The 25,197-nt window shown below is 40.3% G+C and overlaps 1 protein-coding gene and 1 long non-coding RNA gene across 3 annotated transcripts in view; one reads left to right on the forward strand and one right to left on the reverse strand.

The window, feature by feature from the left end:
- The window catches only part of LOC120620881 (uncharacterized), a 65,137-nt gene that overhangs the window by 18,169 nt on the left and 21,771 nt on the right, over nt 1-25,197 (reverse strand). Inside the window, exons 6-8 of one of the 2 annotated variants that reach the window (XR_005658021.1) lie at nt 24,497-24,652; nt 23,590-23,752; nt 8,687-9,024 (exon numbers count right to left, since the gene is read on the reverse strand). This is a non-coding gene — a long non-coding RNA (uncharacterized LOC120620881). Of the gene's footprint in view, nt 1-8,686; nt 9,025-23,589; nt 23,753-24,496; nt 24,653-25,197 lie in introns of those variants that run through there. The other variant, XR_005658020.1, reaches the window with a different exon arrangement.
- Nucleotides 1,704-3,585, forward strand: LOC120620876 (C-C motif chemokine 3-like). Its single transcript, XM_039885930.1, has 3 exons — nt 1,704-1,873; nt 2,537-2,651; nt 3,106-3,585. The coding sequence occupies exons 1-3, from the start codon at nt 1,807-1,809 to the stop codon at nt 3,239-3,241; spliced, it is 318 nt and encodes a 105-aa protein (XP_039741864.1). The 5' UTR covers nt 1,704-1,806; the 3' UTR covers nt 3,242-3,585.

Raw genomic sequence — 25,197 nt, forward strand, 5'->3', positions numbered from 1 at the left:
TTCTTCCTTTTAGAGTTGTGTCCTAACGCTCTGGACTGATGTCTAAACCTTATCATTTAAGTCCTATGGCTTGAGATTCCCTAAGTGAAAGTGAAGAACATAGAACATTTCAAAATGTTCTGGGCTATTTCCCAAAGAATTTTATCTATCCATGCTCCAAACATGGTGTTATGTAAGTGCCAGTACTCTTGCTCACCCCTGGGGAGACACAGGACATGGGAGCAGGGAAGTGTCCGTAGGAGTCTGAGCAGGGAGTATTTGTTCACTAGTCTCTGGATCTGAGGAAGGCTAGGACCCATTTTTAGTTGGGAAATTGAGGGCTAACTCAACCGTTAACAAAATTCAAACCCAGGTCCATCTGATTCTTAGGATAAGCCAAATGGCAGATTCCCCTTAGTTCTCCCAAGGAGATCCACCTTTGAGGTGATTTACAGAATCATCTGTGGACCAGATGAAGTTCCCCAAAAGAGATGGAACAAGGGTCAACTGTTCCAATAGCTTTGGTCCCAGAAGAGGGAGCTAGAGGCTAAGACAGAGGCAGAGAGTCAAAAAATTCAAGGTAAAGAAATGCTTAGCTTCCTTGGTTCCCTTTGTGCCCTACTTCGCAGCCCTGAGCAGAAACATCTCCCTCAGCTTTTTGCTGGCCCCCTTAGAGGGTGGAAGAAGTTGACTTGGCTTTTCTCAGGCTCTCGATTGCTACTTACTCGCGGACAGGGCAGACACCCCACTGCCTGCCGCTTCCCTTGCTTCTCTCTAAAGCCATCACAAATATGTTGATAATCACGGTGACACTAATAATGGTCAGTGTTCCTACCCTCATGTAATGTCAGTACTATTCTTCCTTCCTGGAGAGAAGCAGGGCTTGTGGGGAGAGACAACCCATGGGACATGGGGTGAGGATCCTATAGGCATAGGTAAGAAGCTTTATTTCTTTCTGTTTTTATTTTCTTCCCAGGATTTTTTAAATAAAGTTACATATGAAATTTTGCATCTTGTTTGTTAATATTTAATATTAAAAATTAAGTATTTTCATGTCATTCTATTTGTTTAAGAGGCTGGCTAGTGGTCCCTCAGTGGATTTACTTTATCATTCCAACACTGTGGAGTGTGTAGTTTGGTGTCACTTATTTAACAATAGAGAAGCTGTAACAAACAACATTGTCATTAAAATGTTCCCCATTCGTGAGTTCATTTCCATAGGATAAATTACAGGAAGTAGAATTTCTTGTTCAAAGAGTGTGGACGTGTGTTAAGACTGCTGTTGATCCACATCCAGTGTAGGCTTCCCAATTCTGTTCTTTCCATCTATGGTGTGGCTAGCTTGGCTTATACTGCTTGAGACTCAGTGATATTATTACAAATGTCACATATATATGGTCAGAACACTGTGAAGCCCATCAAAGTGCTCTGCTCTATGGAAGGGGGCTGTGACCACTTACTTCAGAGAGATGTCTGTCATGTGAACAGGAAACAGCTAAGCATGATCCTTGGATCATGTCAATTCCTGGTCACTCATCTGGAGAAACAACTTCCTCAATAAGCACTCCAACCAAATTAGCAACTGAACCATTCTTGTGTTTACCCTAAACCTCTCTGGTAACCCTAGGCAATCCTGTGTTGTACGACTCACATGACAACACTATACTTAAAATTTCTTGTTTAGGCACCTCCGATTTCTATGTTCCCACTATCCAGGGCTGCCTATAAAAGGAGGAAAGAGAGTGAAGATCTCAGAAAGAAGGCAGCAGTAGAGAATTCCAAAGCCCCATCTCAGTTCTGCCCACACTCCTCTGCCTGCCCAGCGTCATGAAGGTCCTTGGTGCTACCGTCCTTGTCCTCCTCTGCACTATGGCCCTCTGCTCCTATAACGAAAGTGAGTATATTGTCTAGTTTCCTTTAAGGACAGTTGCTCCCCGAACTCTGGACAGAAGTCAGACCACATCTTCCAAGTGCTCTGGCCTGAGAACCTCCGTGGGAAATTAGAAAACCTCGAATGGGGTTTCAAAACATTTGTTTTCCTCAAGAGGGTTAAAAAAAAAGTCTATCGATTTGGGCTGCAGGATGGGAGTTAGGAGAGATCTTATCTCACTTTTTGGATGAGATCATTAAAGTCTAATTTATTGGGTTATTAGCATGAGGTAGAGTCTAGGCCTATTTAGATCTCGTTGGTGCTGGTAAGTTTTAGAATTGCCTACCTTAGCTATTCCCCAGAGTTGCAAGAATTGTCCCTATTTTCCCTCAGCTATCTTATGATTTAATGGATTAAATAATAAATTTTCTCCAAAAAGAGTTAGGAAAAGGAAGCAGATATCTAGAGTTTGGTTCCCTGTAGAGTAAGATAGAGACCAAAATGAAGAGACAAAACCAAAGATAAGACTAAGGAAATTAATGAAAAACAAACAAAGTCAAATTATTTCCACTTTCCTTTTCCCTCAAGTCTCATGGCTGAGCTATGCCGTCTCTCTCTACTTCTTTCTGACCCTCTCGGGTGTGCCTGTGCTCCTGAGAAACTCCTGTTGTTCTTATTCCCCCACAGATAAGACTAATGTAGCATCCACCTGCTGCTTCACCTACACGTCCCGGCCGATCCCCCGCAGACGTGTGGTTACCTATTTTAAGACCAGTGGCCAGTGCTCCAAACATGGTGTTATGTAAGTGCCAGTCCTCTTGCTCACCCCTGGGGAGCCACAGGACATGGGAGCAGGAGAGTGTCCATAGGAGTCTGAGCAGGGAGTAGTTGTTCACAAGTGTACCCTCTGGTGGATAAGCAGCCATCCTGGGAAAGCCCAGCCCTCTGGGGGCCTTTTTTTCCATGCAGGACACAAAAAAAGGCCACTGGGGCTGTTTCCTGACATGAAATAGAACCTACAGGGAGCCAGGGAAGATGTGCCCAGAAGTAGAGGGAAGAGAGGAGAGAAAGAGACAGCTGAAAGGAGGTAGCCTTAGGTTATGTCCATAAGTCACTCAGAGAAGGACCAATAGTATCTGAGGTTTGGAGATGAATCTTTGATAAGGTGGACTAGCTCTAAGCTGCCCACAGGGATGAAGCTGAGGGGCTACAGATGATCATGCATGCCCTATATAATACCTCTGCTCTCTCCATAGCTTTCTCACCAAAAAGGGCCAGCATATCTGTGCCAATCCCCACAATGCCTGGGTTCAGGAATACATCAGCTACCTGGAGAATCCCCAACTGGTCCAGTGGTCCAGCGTTCCAGAGGGTAGCAAGGAACAAAAGTAGGGGAATGCCCTGCAACCCCAGAAGTTCCCTCTCTTACGACTCCTTCCCTCATCCACTCACTGCATTCTGAAACCTTTCTTTAATTTAATAAGGTGTTAAATATTAGAAATCATTTTATTCAATTTGATGCTTTCTCTGAGAAATCATATAACATCCTCTTATTCCCAAACCCTTTCCCAATCATTCAGTGGTTGACTCATATTCAGGGTAATGGTGAATGATTGTGCTCCTGTCTTTGGGTAGACATTGGACCAAACCTATCAACAGATGCTTATCGAGTTTGTATGAGCCCTTTACTCTGTTAAAACTGTCAGGATAATAAAGATTCTTTTTGTTTTCTAAAGTAAATCTTGGACTTCTGGCTATTCTTTTGTGTTCTCCCCCTTCTGATAAATCAGTTTCATTGTTTGGAGGAATGAGATGGAATGATTAGAGGCATCTGAGTAAGAAGGGAAGGCAAGAGAAAGGGGATGACTGTCATTCCAATGACACCAGGCTTTACACCAGAGACACATTGCTCCTAGGCTAAAAAGAAGCAAAGTATTAAAAACAAATGCAAATGTATACACACCAGGGAAATCCACCACATAAATGAACACTAAAGCAAAGCATTCTCTCATGCATATTTATGGATTTTTATAAATTCAGCTTTCTTAAGAATGAAGACTAACAGTTTTTGAGGACTTACTATGAACCACACCCTATACTAAGGGATTTCCATGCATTGTCTAATCTTTAAAATATCATTGTGTTGTATATATTCTGATTATCCCCCTTTGACACATGAGGAAACGGTTTCAGTGAGCTTAAGACACTTGCCCAAGGTCACATAGCTAGTAATGTGGGGTCGAACTGCAGACCAGAGCAAGTCCCACATTCTTAACGAACCACTAGGAAATAGTCTCAACGTGCCTATGTTCCACCTGAAACAGATTTACCAGGAATGCATAACTCCCTGATAAGAGAGAGCCTAGTTAGGCAAGCAAGGAGTAAGGAATTGTTAGTTTAAGATCCTAGAGAAGACAGATCCATAGATGTGAGCCTGGTATTAGATGCCTCTTCTAGAGTGAGGCTGTTTGCAATTTGGAAGAGGTGTCTGAGAAGGTGAGCTGGACCTTTCACAGCCTCAATGAGCTGGAGGAAAACTGAAAGTCCAGGGCTGCCCAAATGAAAACACCTTAAGAAATCATTCTCTGTTTGGGCTGATGTCCTGGGAGTAAAAGTAAATTAGAAGTGAACCAGCCCTTCAACAGACAGGAGGCCAGCTTCAGACACCTGCATGGTCTAGAAAATCTCAAACTCTGAAATTTTTTTAACATGATCCCAGATGCTGATGGAACTAATGCCTGACCCCCACCCCTACCAAAAAAAAAAAAAAAGCTTGAACTTTTTGGCAAGGAACTGGAAACTATAACGAGTATCATCGCAGATTTGTAAAAGTCAAAATAAATTCTAGAACTGAAAAATGCAATAACTGAAATAAAAACACAGCATATTAATCACAACTGAAGAAATGTAGGTAAAGTTAAAACACAGCAAAATGAAACAAAGAGAAACAGAAGAATGGAAAATATAAATGAGAGGATAGGAGAATACAGAGGATAGCGTGGGGTATCTGTTGTGTGCTTAATTGGAATCCTGAAATGAGAGGAGAGAGAGAATTAGACAGCAGATGTATCTAAAGAGATAATGGCTAAAATTTCTACAAAACTAATGAAGATATGATTTTGAAGATTCAAGGAGGGAGGGCATCATTCTTATTGCTATCAATGGGCCAAGTTTTATGTCAGCCACTCCTACTATCAGCTCTGGCCTACAGAGGAGAGATACCACTGAACTTTTTAGAGATGCTGGTGTCCCTCTCATCCATGAATCCTGATAGCTTTGGTGAACAATGTGTTCTCTGGGCCTTCCCATGGAATATAATTGGTGGGTCTTCCAGCCTCACATAGTATATACACTCCAGCATGCCCACTTCCATGAACTTTTTCATCCCTTCCTCCGCCATCTGTCATGACAATTCCGGTATTTTAACTTCATTCAGTACAAGCCTTGCTTTCTCCAGGCTTCTGGAGCTTTCCTGGAAATAAATTTGCACCAAACCCTGGGATCTTTATCAGGAAGTTATACTCTATATCCAGAAAGAGTATCGCCAAGTCAATAAGCTCTCCTTTATCTATTCTTGTGTTCCAGCTTCTTTAATTAAGCATCTTCAAAATTCAATCCCCAGGTACTTCCCCAGCTCAGGATGATAAATGCTTACAAAATTTTGCTGTTCTTTTAAAGTACAGTCCCTTTTCTCTCTTATCAGGAATATAATTTACTGACACAAGAAGACTATGTAACAAAAAGATATGGAAAATATGAATAATTCTATTTCTTTTAAGAAATTAAACCAGTAATTAAAATTCTTTGCAAAAAAATCTTCATATCTTACTGGCTTCTACCAAATATTTACAGAAGGAATAGGAAGGAAGGATAGCCTCTTTAATAAATGGTGCTGGAACAGTTGAACATACATAGACAAAAAGAAGGAAGAAGAGGTGGAGAAGAAGAACCTTGACCCTAACCTCACACCTTACACAAAAATTAACTCAAAAGGGATTATAGACTTAAATGGAAAACATAAAACTATAAAATTTTTAGGGAAAAAAATGGGAGAAAATCTCAAGACCTAGAGTTCTCAGATTTGACACCAAGCATAATTCATAAGAGGAAAAGTTAATAAGTTAGACTTCATCAAAATTTTAAAGTTTTGTTCTTCAAGACTCTATCAAGAAGATTTTTTTTAAAAAGTACAGAATGGGAAAAAATATCTTCAAACCATATATTTGACAGAGGAATTATATTTGGAATATACATAGAACCCTCAGTAAAAACAATGAACAATTCAATTAGAAAATGGGCAAAAGTCATGAACAGACATTTCACTGAAGAGGATATACAGATGGAAAATAAGCAATGGTTTTGTGATTGTATTTTTTAATCCTTATTTTTAAGATAGGGACTGAAATATTGTGGTAGGCAGAATAATGTCCCCACCGCCAGCCCTGCCAAAGATGTGCACGTGCTAACCCCTGAAACCTGTGAATATGTTATGTTACAGAGCAAGGAGGGATCAAGACTGCTAATCAACTGCCTTTGAAATGGAAAAGCTATCCTTGATTATCTGAGTGGGTCCAATGTAATCACAAAGTTGGTGTAGCCAAGGAATGTGGGCAGCCTCCAGAAGCCAAAAAAAAAAAAAAAAAAAAAAGACAATAAAAAAAAAATGGATTCTACCTTAGAGCTTCCAAAAAGGAATAATGCAGCCCTATAGACACCTTGGTTTTAACCAGTGAGACCCTTTTCAGACTTTTTACCTCCAAAAACGTAAGAGAGTAAGTTTATGTTGTTCTAGCCAGTAAATTTGTGATAATTTGTTACAGCAGCAATAAGAAACTAATGCAAATATTTACAGATAAAATATCGTAGTGATTTTAAAACATGGCCACAATTTCTTTGACGCATCTCTCATGGAGAGATGGGATCTAGGTCTCCTCTCCTTGAATCTAGATAGGTTGGTAGCTGCTTTGATCAATAATAGTTTATAGTGGAAGAGATGCAATGTGACTTCTGTATCTAGATCATAAAAGGCCATGCGGCTTCTACCTTATTCACCAAGAACACTTGTCTTTGGGTCTTAAGACTGCTATCATGGAAGGCCACATGTAGACGGCTCCAGCTGATAGCTCCAGGTGAGCCAACCTTCAACCATCCCAGCCCAGGCATCAGACATATGACTGAGGAAGCCATCTTAGACTGAGGTTCTTTCATTCCAGCTGCTGAGGATTATTTATGACTTAGACTGTAGTGACATCATCATTTATATCACTTCTGCATGGCCAGAGCAGTTGTGAAGGAACATCAGCATGTTCTGCTCTATGGGAGAGAAACAGTTGACCCACAGTTCATAGATACACCTGTCCTTGCAAAGATGCCTGTGGCAATACCAACTCCTTGTCACCCACTAACTATGGAAATAATTTCTTCAGAATGATCTCAATGAATTGAGCAAATATTTTCTTCAGAAGTGCCCCCAACCAATGGAGAAGTTGAGCTATTCTTGCAAGTATTACTCTGAACCCTTGGTTAACCAAAGGGTATTGACAATCACTGGATTGTGCAACTCACAGCATGACACCAACATTGTGATTAAACTCTTCCCCTACAATCACCTCCAGTTTCCACCTTCCAATACCAGAGAAGGAGTAATGGTCTGAACCCAAGGAGGTGCCAGCTGCAAGTGTCCATGTCTTCTCTTAGCTGTGTTAATGCTCAAGCTCAGAACCTCTTGCCAGCATTACAGAGGCATTTGAAATTCACCATGACCCCCTGCTCCCAGACCTCCTCAATACTATGGGAGACCACCATCCATTCTGTCTTTTCCAGAAGTCACCCTCTCTAGCCCCAGGTAAATCTATATCAAACATGCCCTGATGACAAAGATCACTTGAGTGAAAATAGAGCACTCAACATGTGGATTTGAATCACCCTGGTCTCTCTTTCAAAAGGGTCCAGACTATCAAATTCTACCAAGTCGTTCAGAAAGAGAGAGAACAAGAGAGGTTAATTCCACTTTATAAATAAGATAATTTAGGTCAAATTCACTGAATAATTGGCAAGAGGCATACTCCAGGTCTGTTTATTTACCATTGATGCAGGTAAGTTTAGATATGTCAGCTCTTCCTCCAAACCCTGTTGTTTGGGTGACATAAGAGATATCCCAGCTTGAGCTCTGCTGTTGTGCTGTAACATCATGGGCTAGATGGATTTCCTTTATCCTAGAAAGAAAGAAAGAAAGAAAGAAAGAAAGAAAGAAAGAAAGAAAAGAAAGAAAGAAAGGAAAGTTGAAAGAAAGAAAGAAAGAAGGTGGGGGAGAGGTGTGGGAGGGAGTGTGAAGGAAGAAAGAAAGAGGGTGGGGAGGGAGGGAGGAAGGAAGAAAGAAAGAATTTCTAGGAAAAAAGAACATGCCCCAGTTCATTTGAGTTCCCTATCTTTAAGAAATGTTATGTCTTCCTAGTTCCTTCTCATCTTTTCAGGGGTAGAGGGCAAGGAGAAGTTGATTTTACTTTAGCTTTGAATGACTCAGTTTCTTGCTGTGCCTCCTCCTACCATTGGTATTGACTCCTTAGCCTCCTGCTGCTTCTCTTATACCCTTTGGAAGATCTCTCAAGATTTTTTACAGACTCTTATGAAGCCAGCAGCCAGTGCTCTAAGCCCAGTGTTGTGTAAAAGCCATCCCTCCTGCCCATTCCTGGATGAGAAACTGGGAAACCCCAAGGAAAGGAGCAGCCCCCATGGATATAGGGGGGTAGACTGGGCACAATTATGTAATACCCAGATCTCTTGACCCATCTCAGGTACAAAAGAGACCTTCGGGTGTCTTCTGAGCCAGTCCAGAGCCAATAAAGAACCAAGAGAAGTTGGCCAAGTGCAGAAGAAGAGTGGGGAGGAAGTAACAGCAGGAAGGAAGCTGTATGAGGAGATCCCTATGATATATTCAGAGAAACTGGGGCTCCTGAGGTATAGGTGCTGATTTCTAAGAAAGTGACTGACCCTAAGATGTCACATCAGAAAGAGGGATGGAAGGGCCACCATCAGCCCAGAAGTTTCCTTGCTGGCTATCTCCTCCTTAATCTTTATTCTTCTCTCCACAGCTTCCAAACTAAAAGAGGTTGGCTGGTCTGTGCAACCCCAGTAATGCCTGGGTCAAGGTGTACATCAGGAATCTGAAGCTGAATCTAAGGGGTCCAGAAAGAAAGAACCAAATCCATCAGTAGATTGGGGAGCAAGGACTTGAGCAAGAATGGTATCTGCAACTCCAAAAGCTACCACTTTTATAGGTCTAAACCCTACCTTCCATTAACCAAACTTTGGAGCCTTCCATACTTAAATTTTATTTGAGTTATTTCACCTTTATTATATATTTCCAATTTTGAATTATATTTTCTATTGAATGTTTCCTCTAAGAAATCTCATAGTGATTCAAAGTGACACTGAATGACTGCATTACATCTTCTCTCTAGACATTGGACCAAATCCATCAACAAATAAAAATTTATAAATATTCATTTTTCAACAAATGTTTGATCTTTGTACTATGTTATAACCTTTTATATAACAGAGATGTTTTTATTTGTTTAAAAGTAAGGCTTGCACTCATGGCCATTGTGTTGCTTGGTTTTTTGTTGGTTTTTTTTTTTTTTTTTTTTTTGAACATCAATAATACTGATTAGAGGGATGAAAGGGGAAGTTTAGGAAAACTGGAGAAGTGAGGAAAAAACAAAAAAGAGGAGACATGCCACTGCAATGAAACATGCCTTATGATGGAGATGGCATCCTGGAAAGCCAAAGCTGAAATAATATGTTATAAGTTAAACCATAATTTATAGTCCCTAAAATAAAATCTCCTGCTTCGATAGACCAGAGGTATGGGGAGAAGTAGGCACCATCTGTCTCTAGGGGATGGCCTCTCTGCAGGGGATATATGGCATGGTCTTTTTTGAATGAGACAACAGTTTTTTGCAACAAGATCCATCCCAGTCAGCATCTTGGTAAATTACAACAGGAAATTTCAAAATGACAGAGAGTAGTGATGCTGCCTACTGCTGGAAAATAAAGGAGAATAACCACTCATAAGATTACACCAGAACTCTATGACTTAGACAGGAAATCCTCAACTACTTCCCCACTTTTAGAAAAGATATACATAGCTTATATAAGGGTTTATATTCTTCATAAGTCAAGAACAAATAAAGAAAATAACAGACATATTACATATCTAAGTGTATTAAATATTATAATTTTGCTTCTAAAAGAAATAAACATTTTACCTTTCCCCATTATCCTTTCTTACTACTATTAGACTTGAAAATAAATATGTTGGTGGCACTAAATACAACAGGTAGCTGAGGGTTTGGAGTATAAATGAAGAGTGAACTCCATGCCAAGTTCTCCTATATACAGACATGGTCAAGGTTCCATCCATATCAGGATCTTTATATTTGTCCCCTCTGACTTTCTACTATTTTCATCTATATGTCTAAAGACTTGTACACAAATGTTTATAACAGTTTTATTCAAAATTTCTCCAAACTTTACTCAAAATAAAATCCAAAAGTCCATCAAGTGGTAGATGGATAAACAAATTGTGGTACAGTCAGTTCTGCTATTAAATGACACATGCATTCCTAAAAATCACTGCACAATGCCAAATTATGCAATAAAAACCACAGGACTTAAGGGAAATGGGGTTGAGCACACAACACTCAAACATTTATCAGTGCACTTTCAAATACAGAAATCTAATTAAAATGATAGTACAGTTTTGCCCATGTTAAATAGTTAATATAAATACTACAATAAATATGGCACTTTACTTTGAAAAAAAATTGGAGTTTGCTTGTAGAAGTGAGAGTCAGAAGGGTTGCAGCTGTGAGTTATTATAAAGTGGTAGAAGGAGGGCTATCTGAAATCAGAAAGAAAGTTGGAACTTCAGTTGTAGATGCGTGTGGCTCATGACGTCTGGTAAACTGAAGTAGCTGGTAGGTGTTTGAAATGTCTGTGTTTTGTGTATTCCTGTGAGGCTTGTTCACCCACTGTTTTTTCACAGATAAAATCATATGTAAGCAAATGGAAGAATCTGTGTTAGGCTCCAACTGTTTCCTAATATATCAATCATATTGGAATAAATTCTCATTCTCTAAATAAGCATTATAGCAGAACTGACTATACATCCATACAAAGGATTATTACTTAGCAACAAAAAGAAGCCAACTACTGATACATGCAACAACATGGATAAATCTCACAAGCGTAATATTAAGCTAAAGAATCCAGATTGAAAAGGTTGTGTATTGAATAATTCTACTTACATAATACTGTGGAAAAAGTAAAACTATAGGGACCGTTGTCTGATCAGTTGTTGCCACAGACTGGAGATGAGGGAAGGTGATGGCTGCAAAAGGGATACAAGGGTACTTTTTGGAGTGATGGAAATATTCTACATCTTGATTGTGGTGATGGTTACATGATTTTATACATTTTTCAAAACTCATCAAACTGTACACTTAAAAATGGTCAATTTTATACGTATTTAAACTATACCTTAGTAAACATAATCACACAAACACACATACACACACACACGCACACAAGACTACAAATGAAAAAAAATAATAAAGCAAAATGTACTAAACTCCAAAAAGTGACCTTCAGAACTTTAACCTCCACTAGCCATGTGTGAGTTAACATAGCAGATTAGAATTCCAGACACAGAGGAAATGTGCACCCATCTGCCACCTCTTTCCTACAGTCTTCACAAAGATCATGATGAACAGACTCACAGTTGGGGCAGCAGATCTGAGGGAGAGCCCCCTGAGATGTGTGGGGCCTCCACCAACTTCAGAGCAACTACACCCCAAAGGCAGGAGGCAGAACAAATGAAAGAAACTCATCCAACTTTCTCCATGTTTTCAGCTACCAAAAGCTGAGAGCATGGCAGGAAAGCTGAGATAAATCTATTGAAGGCATTATAAGCATTCAGCTATTGAAGGTAGTGGGTAGGAGAGCATAGAGAAACCCCTCTGGGACATTCTACCTCTTCACAGATTATAAGGCAGCTGCCCTTCAAACTCTATGGTTAGAGCAAATAAACAAAAAGAAATCTCCTGAGGTGTAGAAAGCTGAAAGCAGTATTGTAAAGAAAAATTACCAGTGACTCAGATGGGCAAATGGGTTATAAATTAAAAAGATCTTCTATGGTTTAGAAAGCTGGCAAGACTTAGAGATCGTGAGAACTTGCCAATGCCCAGATCTCAAACTCTGCTGAAATATAAGTCTTGACCTTTCCCCCTCAGAATATTTAAAGCCAGTGAAAAATGAATCAAACTAAAGCTGCAACAAAGCCCAGATCCAGCTCAACTATAGATCAGATTGAATTAGCCTTATAGTTTAGCAGCATGAAAGAAGAAGCATGCTTATTCTGGGTCTATTATTTGCCTCAGTTCCTATTGTTCTATACAAAATAACCAACACAATAAAAAAAATTATGAGACATAGGAAGAAACAAGAAAATGTGACCTGGGATCAAAAAAAGAAACATTCAATAGAAATATTACTAAAGATGGCCCAGATGTTGAAATTATCAAATGGAGACTTCTTTAAAACTGATAGAAATGAGTAAAGATTTAGTAGAAAAGGTAATCATCATGAATGAAGAGATGGGAATTTCATCACAGACTCTGAAACCTTTTAAAAGAAACAAACAAGAACACTAGAAATGAAAAATAAGATCTTATAAATCCAGGTTGCATTGCCTGGGCTAACAGCAGACTAGACAGAGAAAAGAAAAAAAATCAGTAGACTTGAAGACAGGTCAAAGAAAACATCTAAACTGAACCACAAAAAGTGAAAAAGGTTGAAAGTAAAAAAGAAGAGCACATACAAGATATGTAAGAAAATATCAAACAAAATAACATACATATACTTGGAGTACCAGAAAGAGAGTTATAAAATGAGAAAGAAAAATCATTTGAAGACATGATGGATGAAAGACATCAAACTACAGAGCCACAAAGATCAGGAACCCCAACCAAGATAAGTATAAAATGATAGCTAAGCATAACATAATCAACTGCTTAAAATACAAGTACAGAATACATATTCTTTTCACATGTGCATGGGACATTCACCAAGATATACTATATGCTGGCAAAGAAATAAGTCTCAATAAATATCCAAGAATGAAAATACAGAGTATATTCTCTGACTATAATGGAATTTAATTAGAATCAATAACAATAAAATGCCTAGAAAATTCTCAAATATTTGGAAATAAAGAATACAACTCTAAATTACCCACACGACAAATAGGGAAATTGAAAAACATTTTGAACAAAATGATGATAAAAACGCATTGTATTAAAAAATGAAGCTAAAGCAGAGCCTAGAAGAGAGTTTATAGCTTTAAATTTTTCTGTTAGAAAAGAAGAAAGGCATGAAATAAATTAATAAAGCTTCCACCTTAGTAAGCTAGGAAAAATTGAGCAAATTATACCCAAAATAAGTAAGAAAATAAGATTGATAAGCAATGACACAGAAAACCAACAAAAGAGAAAATCAACAAAGTCAAAAATTGGTCATTTGGAAAGATTAATAAAAATTAATAAATACTTGCTGCTTCTCATACGTTTCTCACCAAGTCTCCTCACAAATTTCCTATTAGAGACCAGCAGCTGATGCTCCCATCTTGGCACCATGTCAGAGCCGGGCCCCTTGCGCACCCCTGCGGAGAGAGAGAACCTGCAGGACATGAAATGGAGCACAACTCACAGCAGCAAGGCACAGACAGGCAGATGGGGCACCATCCCGGGAAGGCCCAGCCTCCTGGGGCCCCGCCAGGTGTGCAGGACTCAGGAAGTGATTCCGGGGATGTTTCTACATAGGCTCAGGACTAGCAGGAAGTCAAGGAAGAGCTCCCTCCAGGCAGACAATAGAGGAGAGGAGAGGATAGCAGAAGGAAGTCAGTCCCTATGAGCAATGAAAAAAAGTTGAGGGACACTGGAATATTCCTGGTTCTGAAAATAGACTGTCTTTTGGATCCCAGTATCAGAGAGATGTGCAGGGGGAAGGGGAGCAGAGGGAGGGAAGGAGAGGGAAGGGAGGGAGAGAGAGGATATCCCACAGGCGTTCTGCTGCTAAATTGTTCCCTTTTATATATTTCTCCCTCTCACCAATGCTTCTTCCATATAAGAGACTGGAAAGGTCTATGGCAGCCCTAGCAAGCTGTGGTCCAGGAATACATAAACAATTGGAATTAGATCCTTGAGGGGTCTGGAACCTACAAGGAAAATGCTAGAGATGTGAACAGATTGGGCACAGGGTCCTGAGCCAGGCACAGCCCCTGTGACCTCAGAAGCCGCTTCCAGACAAATTCCAGGGCTCTGTTTACATTTATTTTAAATTTATGTATGCTATTTTATGGTTCTATTTCCTTTTTGATTTTGAATTGTGTTATTAACTAAATGTTCTGAGAGATCACATGACCCACTCTTACTTCTCTTCACCTTTTTCCTTTCAGTCACACAAGGGATTTCAGTGGCTTCAGTGAGCTGGGTTTAGGCAGACACCCTCCTCCATCCAGGGCTGCTCCTTCAAAATTTAATTAAATACAAAATTTGAGAAGTATTAATATTAGAGGAGATGCAGGGGTGTGTTGCGTTGTTACTCTTCATTCTCAATCTGTATTTTATGTGCAGTCAATATTAAATAAAAATAATTATAAAACTATAAAAATTATGTTATAGAAAAGAACATTTAGATTCAGTATGACCCCATTTTTTGTTTAATTGTATATGTATATAATACCTATAATGATTATATGGAGAAAAATATCCAGAAAATTACACACTGAAATGGTAATAGTGGTAAACAGCTTTTTTCCCTTCTTTGATTTTCTTCAAAATTCTAGAAAAAGCATGGACCGTTTTGGTTAAAAATATTTGAAAATATATGTAAGATTCATAACGAAGTAAAATTTTTCACAATATGTCAAAATGTGAACTATAACATTATTGGGGGTTTTGTTTTGTTTTGCTTTGGTATGATCTCACCTAAGGAGAAAATACGCAGAGAAAAAAAAGAAAAATCTCCCGCCTGCTCTCCAGAGCCACGCTGGCTTGCTTTGTCTCTTCCTGTAGTAGTGAAATGTGATGCAAGTTGTTGAGCGACCAGACCCAAGGGACCTGGACAATGGACCTCATCTCCAGTCACTCTCACCCTCACTCCCTTTTCTCCAGGCACTCAATCTTCTGTCTGTCCCTCAGATGCACCAAGCTCATTCCCTTTGCCCTTGCTGTTCCCTCTACCTGAGACGTACTTCCCCTCGGTCTATACAAGTCTGGCTCTTTCTAAACAAGCAGGTCCCAGCTAAAATGACACTCCCTCCTCACCTAACCGGCCTATTAAACAACTTCCACCCAACCCTCAGGTACCCTCTATCACATCATCCTGGTTTGTTTTCTTTCTAGCGTTTAACCCCATCTCCTATCTCCTCCTACTTTATTTGTCTGTCTCCTCGTCTAGAGTACCTGAACAGTAGGGCCTTGTCTCTCTTATCTGTCTCTGTATCCCCAGGGCCTAGAAAGTAACTGGCATATAGTGAAAGCTCAATAAACATCTACTGAATGGATGAACATCAGCCCAGAGGAAGGTCTCAGTACAGATTATTAAGGAAGATTCCACTCACTTAGATCATTTATGTTACATATTTCTCTCAGTAACCATGTATCACCTTAAAAGCTTAATTACATTACTCAAATGTTCCCATAGCTCGTAAGTGGTGGTTTTCAGGACTAAAAACAATGTCTCTGACTAGCTCAAAAGCTCTTGCTCTTTCCATTAGGACAGGGTTTTTAATTTTTCTTCTTAATGAAATATTTTCTCTGCAAAGTAACTTACCTGGAACCCCATTATATAAAACTAATTTTTAAAAAAGGTGCTTAAGTGAAAACCACAATGAAATACTACCTTATACACATTAGTATAGCTACTACCAAAAATAAAAAAAAAAAAACAGATGTGGAGAAATTGGAACTCTTGTGTACTGTTCATGGGAATGCAAAATGGTACAGCGTCTATGGAAAACAGCACGGCGGTTCCTCAAAAAATTAAAAATAGATTTACCATATGATCCAACAATCTCACTTCTGGGTGTATACCCAAAAGAACTGAAAACAGGGTCTCAAATAGATATTTCTACACCCATATTCATAGCAGCATTGTTTCCAATAGCTAAAATATGGAAACAATCAAGTGTCCATCAACAGATGAACAGACAAGCAAAAAAAACTTAAAAACTAAAGAAATTGTGACATATGCTACAAAAAAGATGAACCTTGAGGACATTCTGCTAACTGAAATAAGCCAATCACTAAAATACAAACACTACATGATTCCAATCATATATGAGGTACCTAGAATAGTCAATTTCATAGAAACAGAAAGTAGAATGGTGATTTCCAACGGTTAGGAGGAGTGGGGAATGGGGAATTATTTTTTATTGGGCATACAGTTTCAGGTGCGAAAGAGAAAAAAAGCTTTGGATAGATGATGGTGATGGTTGTACAATATATGAATGTACTTAATAGCACTGAACTGTACACTTAAAAATGGTTAAAGTGGTAAATTTTATATTATGTGCATTTTACTACAATAAAAAAATATTGAGGGGAAAAACCCACAAGTGCTTAATCTGAATTTGGTGGGAGTGGAGATAGTGGACAGCCATATTTGTCCAACCTCCTAGTAGGGTGACCAATTCATCTCTGTGTTAGCACTGAAAGTCTCACATCCTAGGAACCTGCTTCGTCCCAGGCAGACCAGGATGATTGGTGGCAGCACCACACAGCGGCCAAACCATTGTGGTGTCACTGTGCAGGGGCCCTGCAGCACAAACCAGAGGGTGACAAGATACAATTATACTCTAAGGAACAGTTCCAGGTGGCACGAATCTGATCGCAACACTGTGAAAAATGCCCCCCAGGGGCTGTGCCAGTGGTTACTGCCCCTGAGTCACCTCCAGGGAAGGAAAGGGACACAAACACCTGATCCTGCCCTACCCCAAAGCATGAGGCACAGTCTCATTGCCCTGCCGCTGGCTCCTTCAGCTCAACCCAGAAAGAACTTGTCCTTTGGCCCTAGTCCTCAAAGCAGTCCTGGCTGAGCAGAAAGTCCTGTGCACCTTCCTTGGTCACTGAAGGTCAGATCAAGCTTCCTGTGCTGGGCAGGTGTTGGGCCTTTCACTGGACATCTCTGCTAGTCCAAGGAATGGGAGCATTTTCCAGGAATTTTGACTGTAACTAGATATAGAGCTCCTTATAATGCTTTCTCATAATTCCAGTTATCACTGTATGACTTCGCATAATTTGTAGCAAATAGGATAAGTAATACTTTTTCAGAAGGTCATTGTGAGGAATAAAGATGAGCCATGTCAGGAAGTAAACCATATACCAGGCCTATACTAGAGACCTAGTAAATGAAAGCTTTTTTTCTTTTCCTCCAGAGAACAAATAGCAAAACGGAATGAAGAAAGACATAGATTCAAACTGAATTCACTCTTTCCTTCAACAAGTATATATTAAAAGCCTACTCTGTGCCACCCATTCAGTCAACATGCTATAATACAGTAGTGGGCAGAAACAGACACGTCTGCTCCCAGGGAGCCTCAATCTGGAAGCTTGTGACCTGCCCTGCCTCATTTAGGCATCCTAAACCTCAGGTTCTTCATATGTTACAAGGGGGTAATAAGGCCTTTACTGCATAAAACAATCTTGGTATATAAATCAATATGCACAGTACCTGCACCATCAATATTTTTGCCATTTTAAAGACACACGTTCAGAAAGAGCATCCCGTCTGGAACCACATAGCTTTCAGGAGCAGAAACAAGGACAAGTTTAGCTTTCCTGATTCATAGCCAAAGCTCTGCTCCTCTGGGCACAGCAAACCTCCCCCTTCTAGCATCCCCTGAGACCTGTGAGGCACCGGAACAGTGGCCCTGGGCATCTACTAGCATTTCTATATGGGAACACCTTCCCAGCATTTCTTAGAAATTTATGTTTTTCCAGATCCCAAGTCCCAAGACAATTTAGTTGAGAAACAGGGAAAATGGGGAAAAGTATTATAATTCTCCTAAAAGAATTAAAGCTTAACAATCAACATAGAGATGTTACTGATTTGAAGGAATCCACTGACATCGAGAACAAGAGGAGGAAACACTCGACACATGGAGTTCAAAGTTAAGATCAGTATTTTGAGAAATTGGGACAGGAGCACGTAGGTGAGAAGTCACAGTCCATCAGCTTGAAGCCATTGCCATGTTACAGGTATGAGTTCATGGCCCTGTCCACTGCTAGATAAATATGAATGAGTTTGTATATATAGCACATTTTACACAAATCATATAAGTGATGTTTCAAGAAATAACAAGTTTTAGAATTTAGAAGCAAAGTATGTCCTCAAGTTGGCAATTGAAACTGTGATTCTTACTAGGCGAGATGAATATTATACTATTTGAACAATAATGTTCACTGACATTGCCCAGTCTTTGAGTAATTGCTATAGGCTACAGTTTTTTATAAATGGTTTAACAGAAGAAATACAAAGAGAAAATACATAAATGTCATGGAATACTGGGAAACGAAACCAGAAGAATTTGCTAATTTGTATATAAAATCTAAATTAGCAAAAGCAGTATCAATTTGAATGGAAAAACCAAAGTCAGGACAAACAGATAAGATATGCCCATTGTTAAAAAAGGAAATGAGTTTATGCGAAGCACTGTGTTCTCTAACACCCAACCTGAAGCTTTTGGACACTGTCTCAACAATCTGGCCAACATCAATGCAAAATGGAAAAAATTTTCTATGTCTGGAATATATGTTACAAAACAAAGATAAAGACTACAAATGAGGCAATTAATGCTTCCTGTGTTTTAAATTTTTATTTTTGGATAATAACTTTCAAATACTTTAACTATTAAATAGTTGTAGTATTTTTTCAATTTTTATTGGACACTTTTTTGCGTTAATGTTCCCTTCTTGTCACGTTTTCTATTACCAACTGTATCTATAAGAGAACCTTCAACATGTTATTAAATATATAATTGTGTCACAACACATAGACATCATAATAAACCTTGCATTTATTATTTTTTTACAGAAAACCTCTGAAAATTTTAGTACAACTCTATCATGTTTACTGTATCATCACTCATTAATATTTAAAAACCTGAAAATAAAGTCATGAAAAATATAGAATAATTTATGATTTGGGGAATTCCCAGGAATTTTGATTTCTTATTCCCAAATCCCAAAGACTGTCAGAAATTTGAAACACTATGGCCACAGAGTCACATCCCAGCTCTGGGGCGGGTCTGAGAGAAGGAGAGGTTAGGAGGCCTGGCAGTGTGTGTGGACGGGATGGGGTGGGGGCAGATGTAAAAGGAAGATTATTTAAGATGTGGGGAAGAAGAACTGCCAGAGAGAGGCCAGGTCACATTCTCTCCCATGGGCTCCTGTCTTGTCTCTTCTTCCCGCTTCAGCCCTCCCCAGTGCTCCCTGGAATACAGATACAGGTCTAAGCTTCCTTGCAGAGAAGTCTTTAGTATCATATGCTCTCTACTTTACAGAACCAGCTAACAACCAGGCTACCTGCTGTTTCTCTTATACCTCTTCAAAAATCCCACTCCGTCTTGTGAAAAGTTATGACAGGACCAGTGACCTGTGCTACACGCTTGGGGTCGTGTAAGTACAACCCAGCCAACAATGGAAGGGGGTGCAAATGCTGAGAACCAGCAGGGCCTGGGAGACAGAAGCAAGGGGTTGGGATTCTAGGAGGAGGCTGCTGAGGGGCGCCTGGGGACTTCCGCACACGAGCTGGGCCTGCAGGGAGGTGGTGGGAGCTGGTCCCTGTGGATAGGAAGGAGTTGGGGAAGAGAAAACTAGTGGGGACTGCCTGGTGGGGACTTCACTGACTCCCCGGGAAACAAGAGAGACTAGCAGGAAAGCGGGCATAGGGGTGGAGGTCTCTCTCGGCAAGGGGCCACATTGACAGAGAGAGGGAGGGGGAATTTCACACTGGGAAAAGAGTGGGGTGGAGTGAAATGTGCTCCTCTCCTGGCTGCTGACTCTCAGTTTCTCATTCTTCTCCTTCTTGCTCCACAGCTTTCTTATCAAAAATGGTCGTAAGTTCTGTGCCAACCCCAGTGATGCCTGGGTGCCGCAGTACATCAGATACCTGAACCACAAGTCATGCGATCTGGGAGCCGTGGGACCACCAAAGCCCAAGGAAATGAGAAGAGGCCACAGAGCTATCCTCCTTCCCTAACCAACTCTCTCAACCCTAGACAGTCCCTGGGCATTGTCCTGAAATGAAGCCCATTCTTGCTCTCATGCTCTGATGAATTCTGCTTTCTCCTGAAGCTTTGCCATGATATCCCACTTCGGGGGCCTGAGGATGCTTTGATCCCCAGGTAGCATCTGTCTTCCCTTTGCAGGCACCTGGCTGGAATAAAACTGTGCTGTAGAAAGAGAACTTGGTGGTTTAAATTTGTTCTGTTGCAAAACAACAAAAGAAATAAAATATTTCTTGTATTTTACAGACATCTCTATGATATTTACTATGTGTCAGGTACTTTTCCAAACATTTCAGTATCAACTAATTTAAATAGTGGAATGATGAGGGCAGAGTTAGATTCGGGGTATGGAAAACAAGTAACTATTCAGGACCTTAGATAATGGGAACAGTGTGAAAATACAGGCAACCATGTTAAATATTGTTTGTTTGCATGTGAACTGGATAGTTGAGGCACATAACTAACATACCTCCTTATTCCTTTTGCCCATGCAGGGGCTACAGCTCATCCTTCCTTGAAAGCTCTTCCCCCATCTCAACCATTTAAAACATTTATTTCTCTGTCTACCCTTCAAGACCTAGTATAAATAGCACCTCCTTGTCCTCCCTGCCCAAAGCCTCTTGTCCCAACCACTGAAGTCCTGCAATGGATGCTGAGGCTGACACCAGTCTGCTTTGCTAGACGCAGACTGGAGAAGCGGTTTGGGGACTCTGGTGTGGCCCTGCCCTCTAACTCAGGCCTTGGGGAAGGCACTTCATGGATTTCTCCTTCAATCCTAAGCTCCTGTGGAAGAGGGATGCTATTTGACACTACAGGTAAGAAATCTCTGTACATCCATGAGTGTAGTGGTATGGTATGGGGACCATCTACTGTCAGGAGCAAAGTAAGGAAATTAGCAAAGTCTATCTTTGGTGTTCTCACATTCCCCCCAATCAAGGCCCAGCTCCAGTCCTTAGAGCCCTAACACTATTGGGCTCCGTCTCTCACGCAAATCCCAGAGAGCTGAAAACCAGTTCTCTGTACCTCCATTCACACTAAAATGTGATCAAAATTTCTGTGGAGCTCAAATCCTAAGGGACAAGAATCAGTGAGGGGTTGGAGAAAGCCTAAGGTCTCTGGGAAGGATGATGGGAAGGAGCACAGGGGTAACGGCAGTGCACTGTTGGGCACAGAAAATTTCCTGAAGCTGGAGGACCAAGCTGGTCAACACAGCTGCAGATAGAGATTAAGCAGCAGGGACACAAAGACATGATACTCGTGTCATGTAACCCACAGCCACCTGGCCACCAGCCACCTGGCCACCAGCAAGGTGGAAGTGTCTGCCTGCAGGGGGAAGTAAGGAACTTAAAGAAGCACCTACTATGTGCCAAGAATTGTGCAAAGTCCACTACATGCACAACATCGTTTAATCATCCCCACATTCCTTTGGTGTAGAGATCATTACTCCCAATTTACTATAAAGTCCATGCAGGGCACAGTTCCTCCTAACTCATCTCTGTCGATCTCACTTCCCAGGCAATCTCAGCCAGACTCACAGCTTCCATATTCCCCTACATACTGACAACTTCCAAAATTATACCTCTCCAGCCTGGACATCTCCACTAAGGTATCTAATAGTTTCTCAAAATTATCTGATCCAAAAGTGAAGTCCCCAAATCTGCTTCTCCTTTGTCTTCCCTGTTTAAGAAAATGGCAGGTCCATCCTTCCAGCTGCTTAGAACAAAATCTTGTAGTCATTCATGATTCTGTTCTTTCTTTCCCAACTCGCATATGTTGTACCTGATTCCATCCAAAACCTGAGCACCCACTGCCACCTCCCCTGCTATTCCACAACCCACTGTCTCTCACCAAGATGACTGAAATAGCCTCCTTAGCGGCTCCATGCTTGTAATCTCTCAACAGAATAGCCAATGATCCTTTTCAAACATAAGTCAGATCATTCTATTCTCCTGCTCAAAAATCCCCAATGGCTTCCTAACTCAGAGTCAAAGTCCTTACAATGCCTGCAAGATTCTGCCCACCAGCCCCCATAACATCTGACCTCATCTCCTACCTCCTCCCTAGCTTCTTCCATTCCAGTTCAATGCCTGCTGTTCTCCAAACTCAACAGGCAAGACCCAGCCTCAGGGTTTTGTGCCTGTTCCCTCTATCAGAGTACTCCTCCTCCATATCTGGTCAGCTTCCTCCGGGTCAAATGCCACCTTATCAGGAAGGCCTTCCTTGAACCTCCTATATTATGTAGCACCTCTCTCTCTGTACAATTCCTCAACCTCCTTCTCTACTTGATTTTTTTGACTCCATAGCACTTGTCAACTTGTCTTGTACTATGTATTTATTATCTGTCTCCTTGAAGTTAGAATGTAAACTTCATGAGGTAGAAATTTTTGATATTTATTCACTGCTCTACCCTGGTACAGAGTAGACACTGGAAACTATTTGTTGAATGAATGAATGAATGAATGAATGAATGAATGAATGAATGAACGAAGTCACATAGTCTCAGAAACAAGCCTGAAGCAGAGAGGGCTTCTAGGAGAGAACATTTGGAACAACTCTGTCTTAAAGAGTGCTTCTTCCCAGCTGGGGGATAGCCACTAATGAATTTTGCGGGACAGGTTACAGAAAGTAGAGTACAATGGCAGTTTGCTCCTGTTGCCATTCAGGTGTGGCTCTTCCCCTTAGTTACCTGCGGTGCTTGGCCCTGTGAGAAGCTGAACAGATACTGAGATCCTGTGAATCCTGTGAATGTGGAACTATAACTGCCATATGCTGTGCTCCTTTTCTGAGCTACTCTTCTCAAGAAATAGAATCTCCATTCTCCAAGATGTTCAAGCTGAAAACAGGAAGTCATCCTTGAAAGGCCTCTCCCTCATCCCCCCATCCAATCCATCAACAAATTCTGTCAGCTCTGCCAAAATCTCTCTCAAATCCATTTGCTTAAGCTCCTTCACCATCACCCCAGTCCAAATTTTCATCTGTATGACCTCATGATGTGCCTCAGAACTGAACATGGGTTTGGCAGGTACACAGAATCGAATCAGGCATCTACAAATGGTGCCCAGGCAGTCAGAAAAACCATGAAAATTCAGAATTCAATTATGCAGAAAGAAATTGCTGAAGGAAGTCAGTCATAACCTTAGTAGGGAATGCAAAATTCCATCTATACATATCAGAGAAAATTACAGAAAGATCTAATGGATAAGCATTAAAGTGTCATTAGTGCCAGAGGGGAAGGTAACAAATGTCCTAAGCAACTAAAGAAATGAAAAAAAAAACTAGCCTAGCCATGAGGAAAGTTTGCTACATCCTCAGTGAAGGTGCTGGCTGCTGCCTACACAGGTCAAACAAAAGAGTCACTCGAGGGCATAATTAGAACCTAGAAGACACTAACCTTTTTTAAAAGAAGTGAACTCTAAGCTTCCTGTTGACATCGACTTGCAAGATAGAGCTCCAAGTGCCCAGTCAAGGTGGAGAGGAATCACTCTTGAAGTGTACGAGCCTGTACCTGAAGCCCCTTTTAGCCAATAAGCAACCTCTGGTGCCAGGATGGTAATCTGGTGGAAACCATAAATAATTGGCCCAATAATCTCAATTTGTGTAAGATAAACACACAGTACCCTAGAGAGTAAGCTTCAGAAAGTTCATAATTAAACATAGATAGGAAGATGTAAATCAGGCTCAGAATATTAAAAGTTATATGTAAAGATTAGGAATAGGTTTGTAATCACTGGAATTATCTATATGATTTGGAAATTAAAGCATTTATAATATATTTTAGTATGGTATATTATAGTATGTAACAGATTATCCTTGTGATTCCAATAAAAATGTGTAATTAAATTATCTTATACTTGTGACTTTGAGTAGAACTATATAAAAAAGTTTGGCTAAATTAACAGAGAATATCGGAATGTTTTATATAACTTGATTTTCCACCTTTATAAGTTTAATTTGTTTTTATTTACAGGAGTGAAGTACTTTGGGAGGTCCTGAGTGTTAGATTGGACATGCAGAGCACTTTTAAAAATTCAATATATTACATTAATAAAAGTGGCTTAAATTGTTTACAAAAATTTAATGAACAAAGTTGTAAATAGGACTGCTTGTTTAAGGGCAGTCTAGTCTACTTGGTTCAGCATTAATCAGGACCTCTTCAATTTTGCTGGCTTTATAAATAGGTTAAGATGGGTAAAGCAAAAGGCTTATAGGAAACTAATTTTTAAAGTTATTGCTCTACTGAACTAATATTTATTTAAAAATCAAAGTAATCGCAAATAGCTCTCTACACACAAACATACCTGCAGACATGAAAACACTCACACCGACAGATGTCACCCTGATCTCTCACCCTGATGACAATATGTCCACTTGTTCTCTCCATTTCCTTTCTTCTCTTATCCCTTCCATTCTCCACTGTGACCACCTGAAAATCTTCCAAGAGTTTCCCATTGTGCCTAGAATAAAATCCAAAATCCTTATAACATGTCCTGCCAGATGCCCCATAATTGGGCCCCTGTCTACCTCCTGAGACTCATCCTGCCCCACCCTCTCTCTTTTCTAGGTGCTCCGTCCACACTGACCTTCTTTGGCTACTTCAGAGGCATTATCGTCATTTTTGTCTCAGGGTCTTTGTCTCAGGGCCTTTGCACATGCTATTTCCTCTCCTAGGGTTTCAATTCTACCCACTCTCAGCTGGCCAACTCCCACCTATCCTTTAGGTCTTAGTTAAATGATCCTTCCTTAGAGAGGATCTGTTTTAACCCTTAGTGTAAGTTTGGTCTCCAGTCATACTGTTTAATAAAATCCAATAACTAATCCTTTATCATGTTTTAAAATTATATATTTGTTATATGTGATAATTTTTCTCCCTCACAAGACTGCCAAGTAGTATTGGATAGGTGAATTAGGAGGCAAACCCTTTGCTGATGGCCCAGGCAGCATCTCCCGACCCCAATCTTTACCCTAAAAATAAGTTGGATCAGCAAGATTCTACCAGGTG

The sequence above is a fragment of the Pteropus medius genome, unplaced genomic scaffold (assembly GCF_902729225.1).
Source record: "Pteropus medius unplaced genomic scaffold, Ma_sr-lr_union100, whole genome shotgun sequence".
Classification (NCBI taxonomy): Eukaryota; Metazoa; Chordata; class Mammalia; order Chiroptera; family Pteropodidae; genus Pteropus; species Pteropus medius.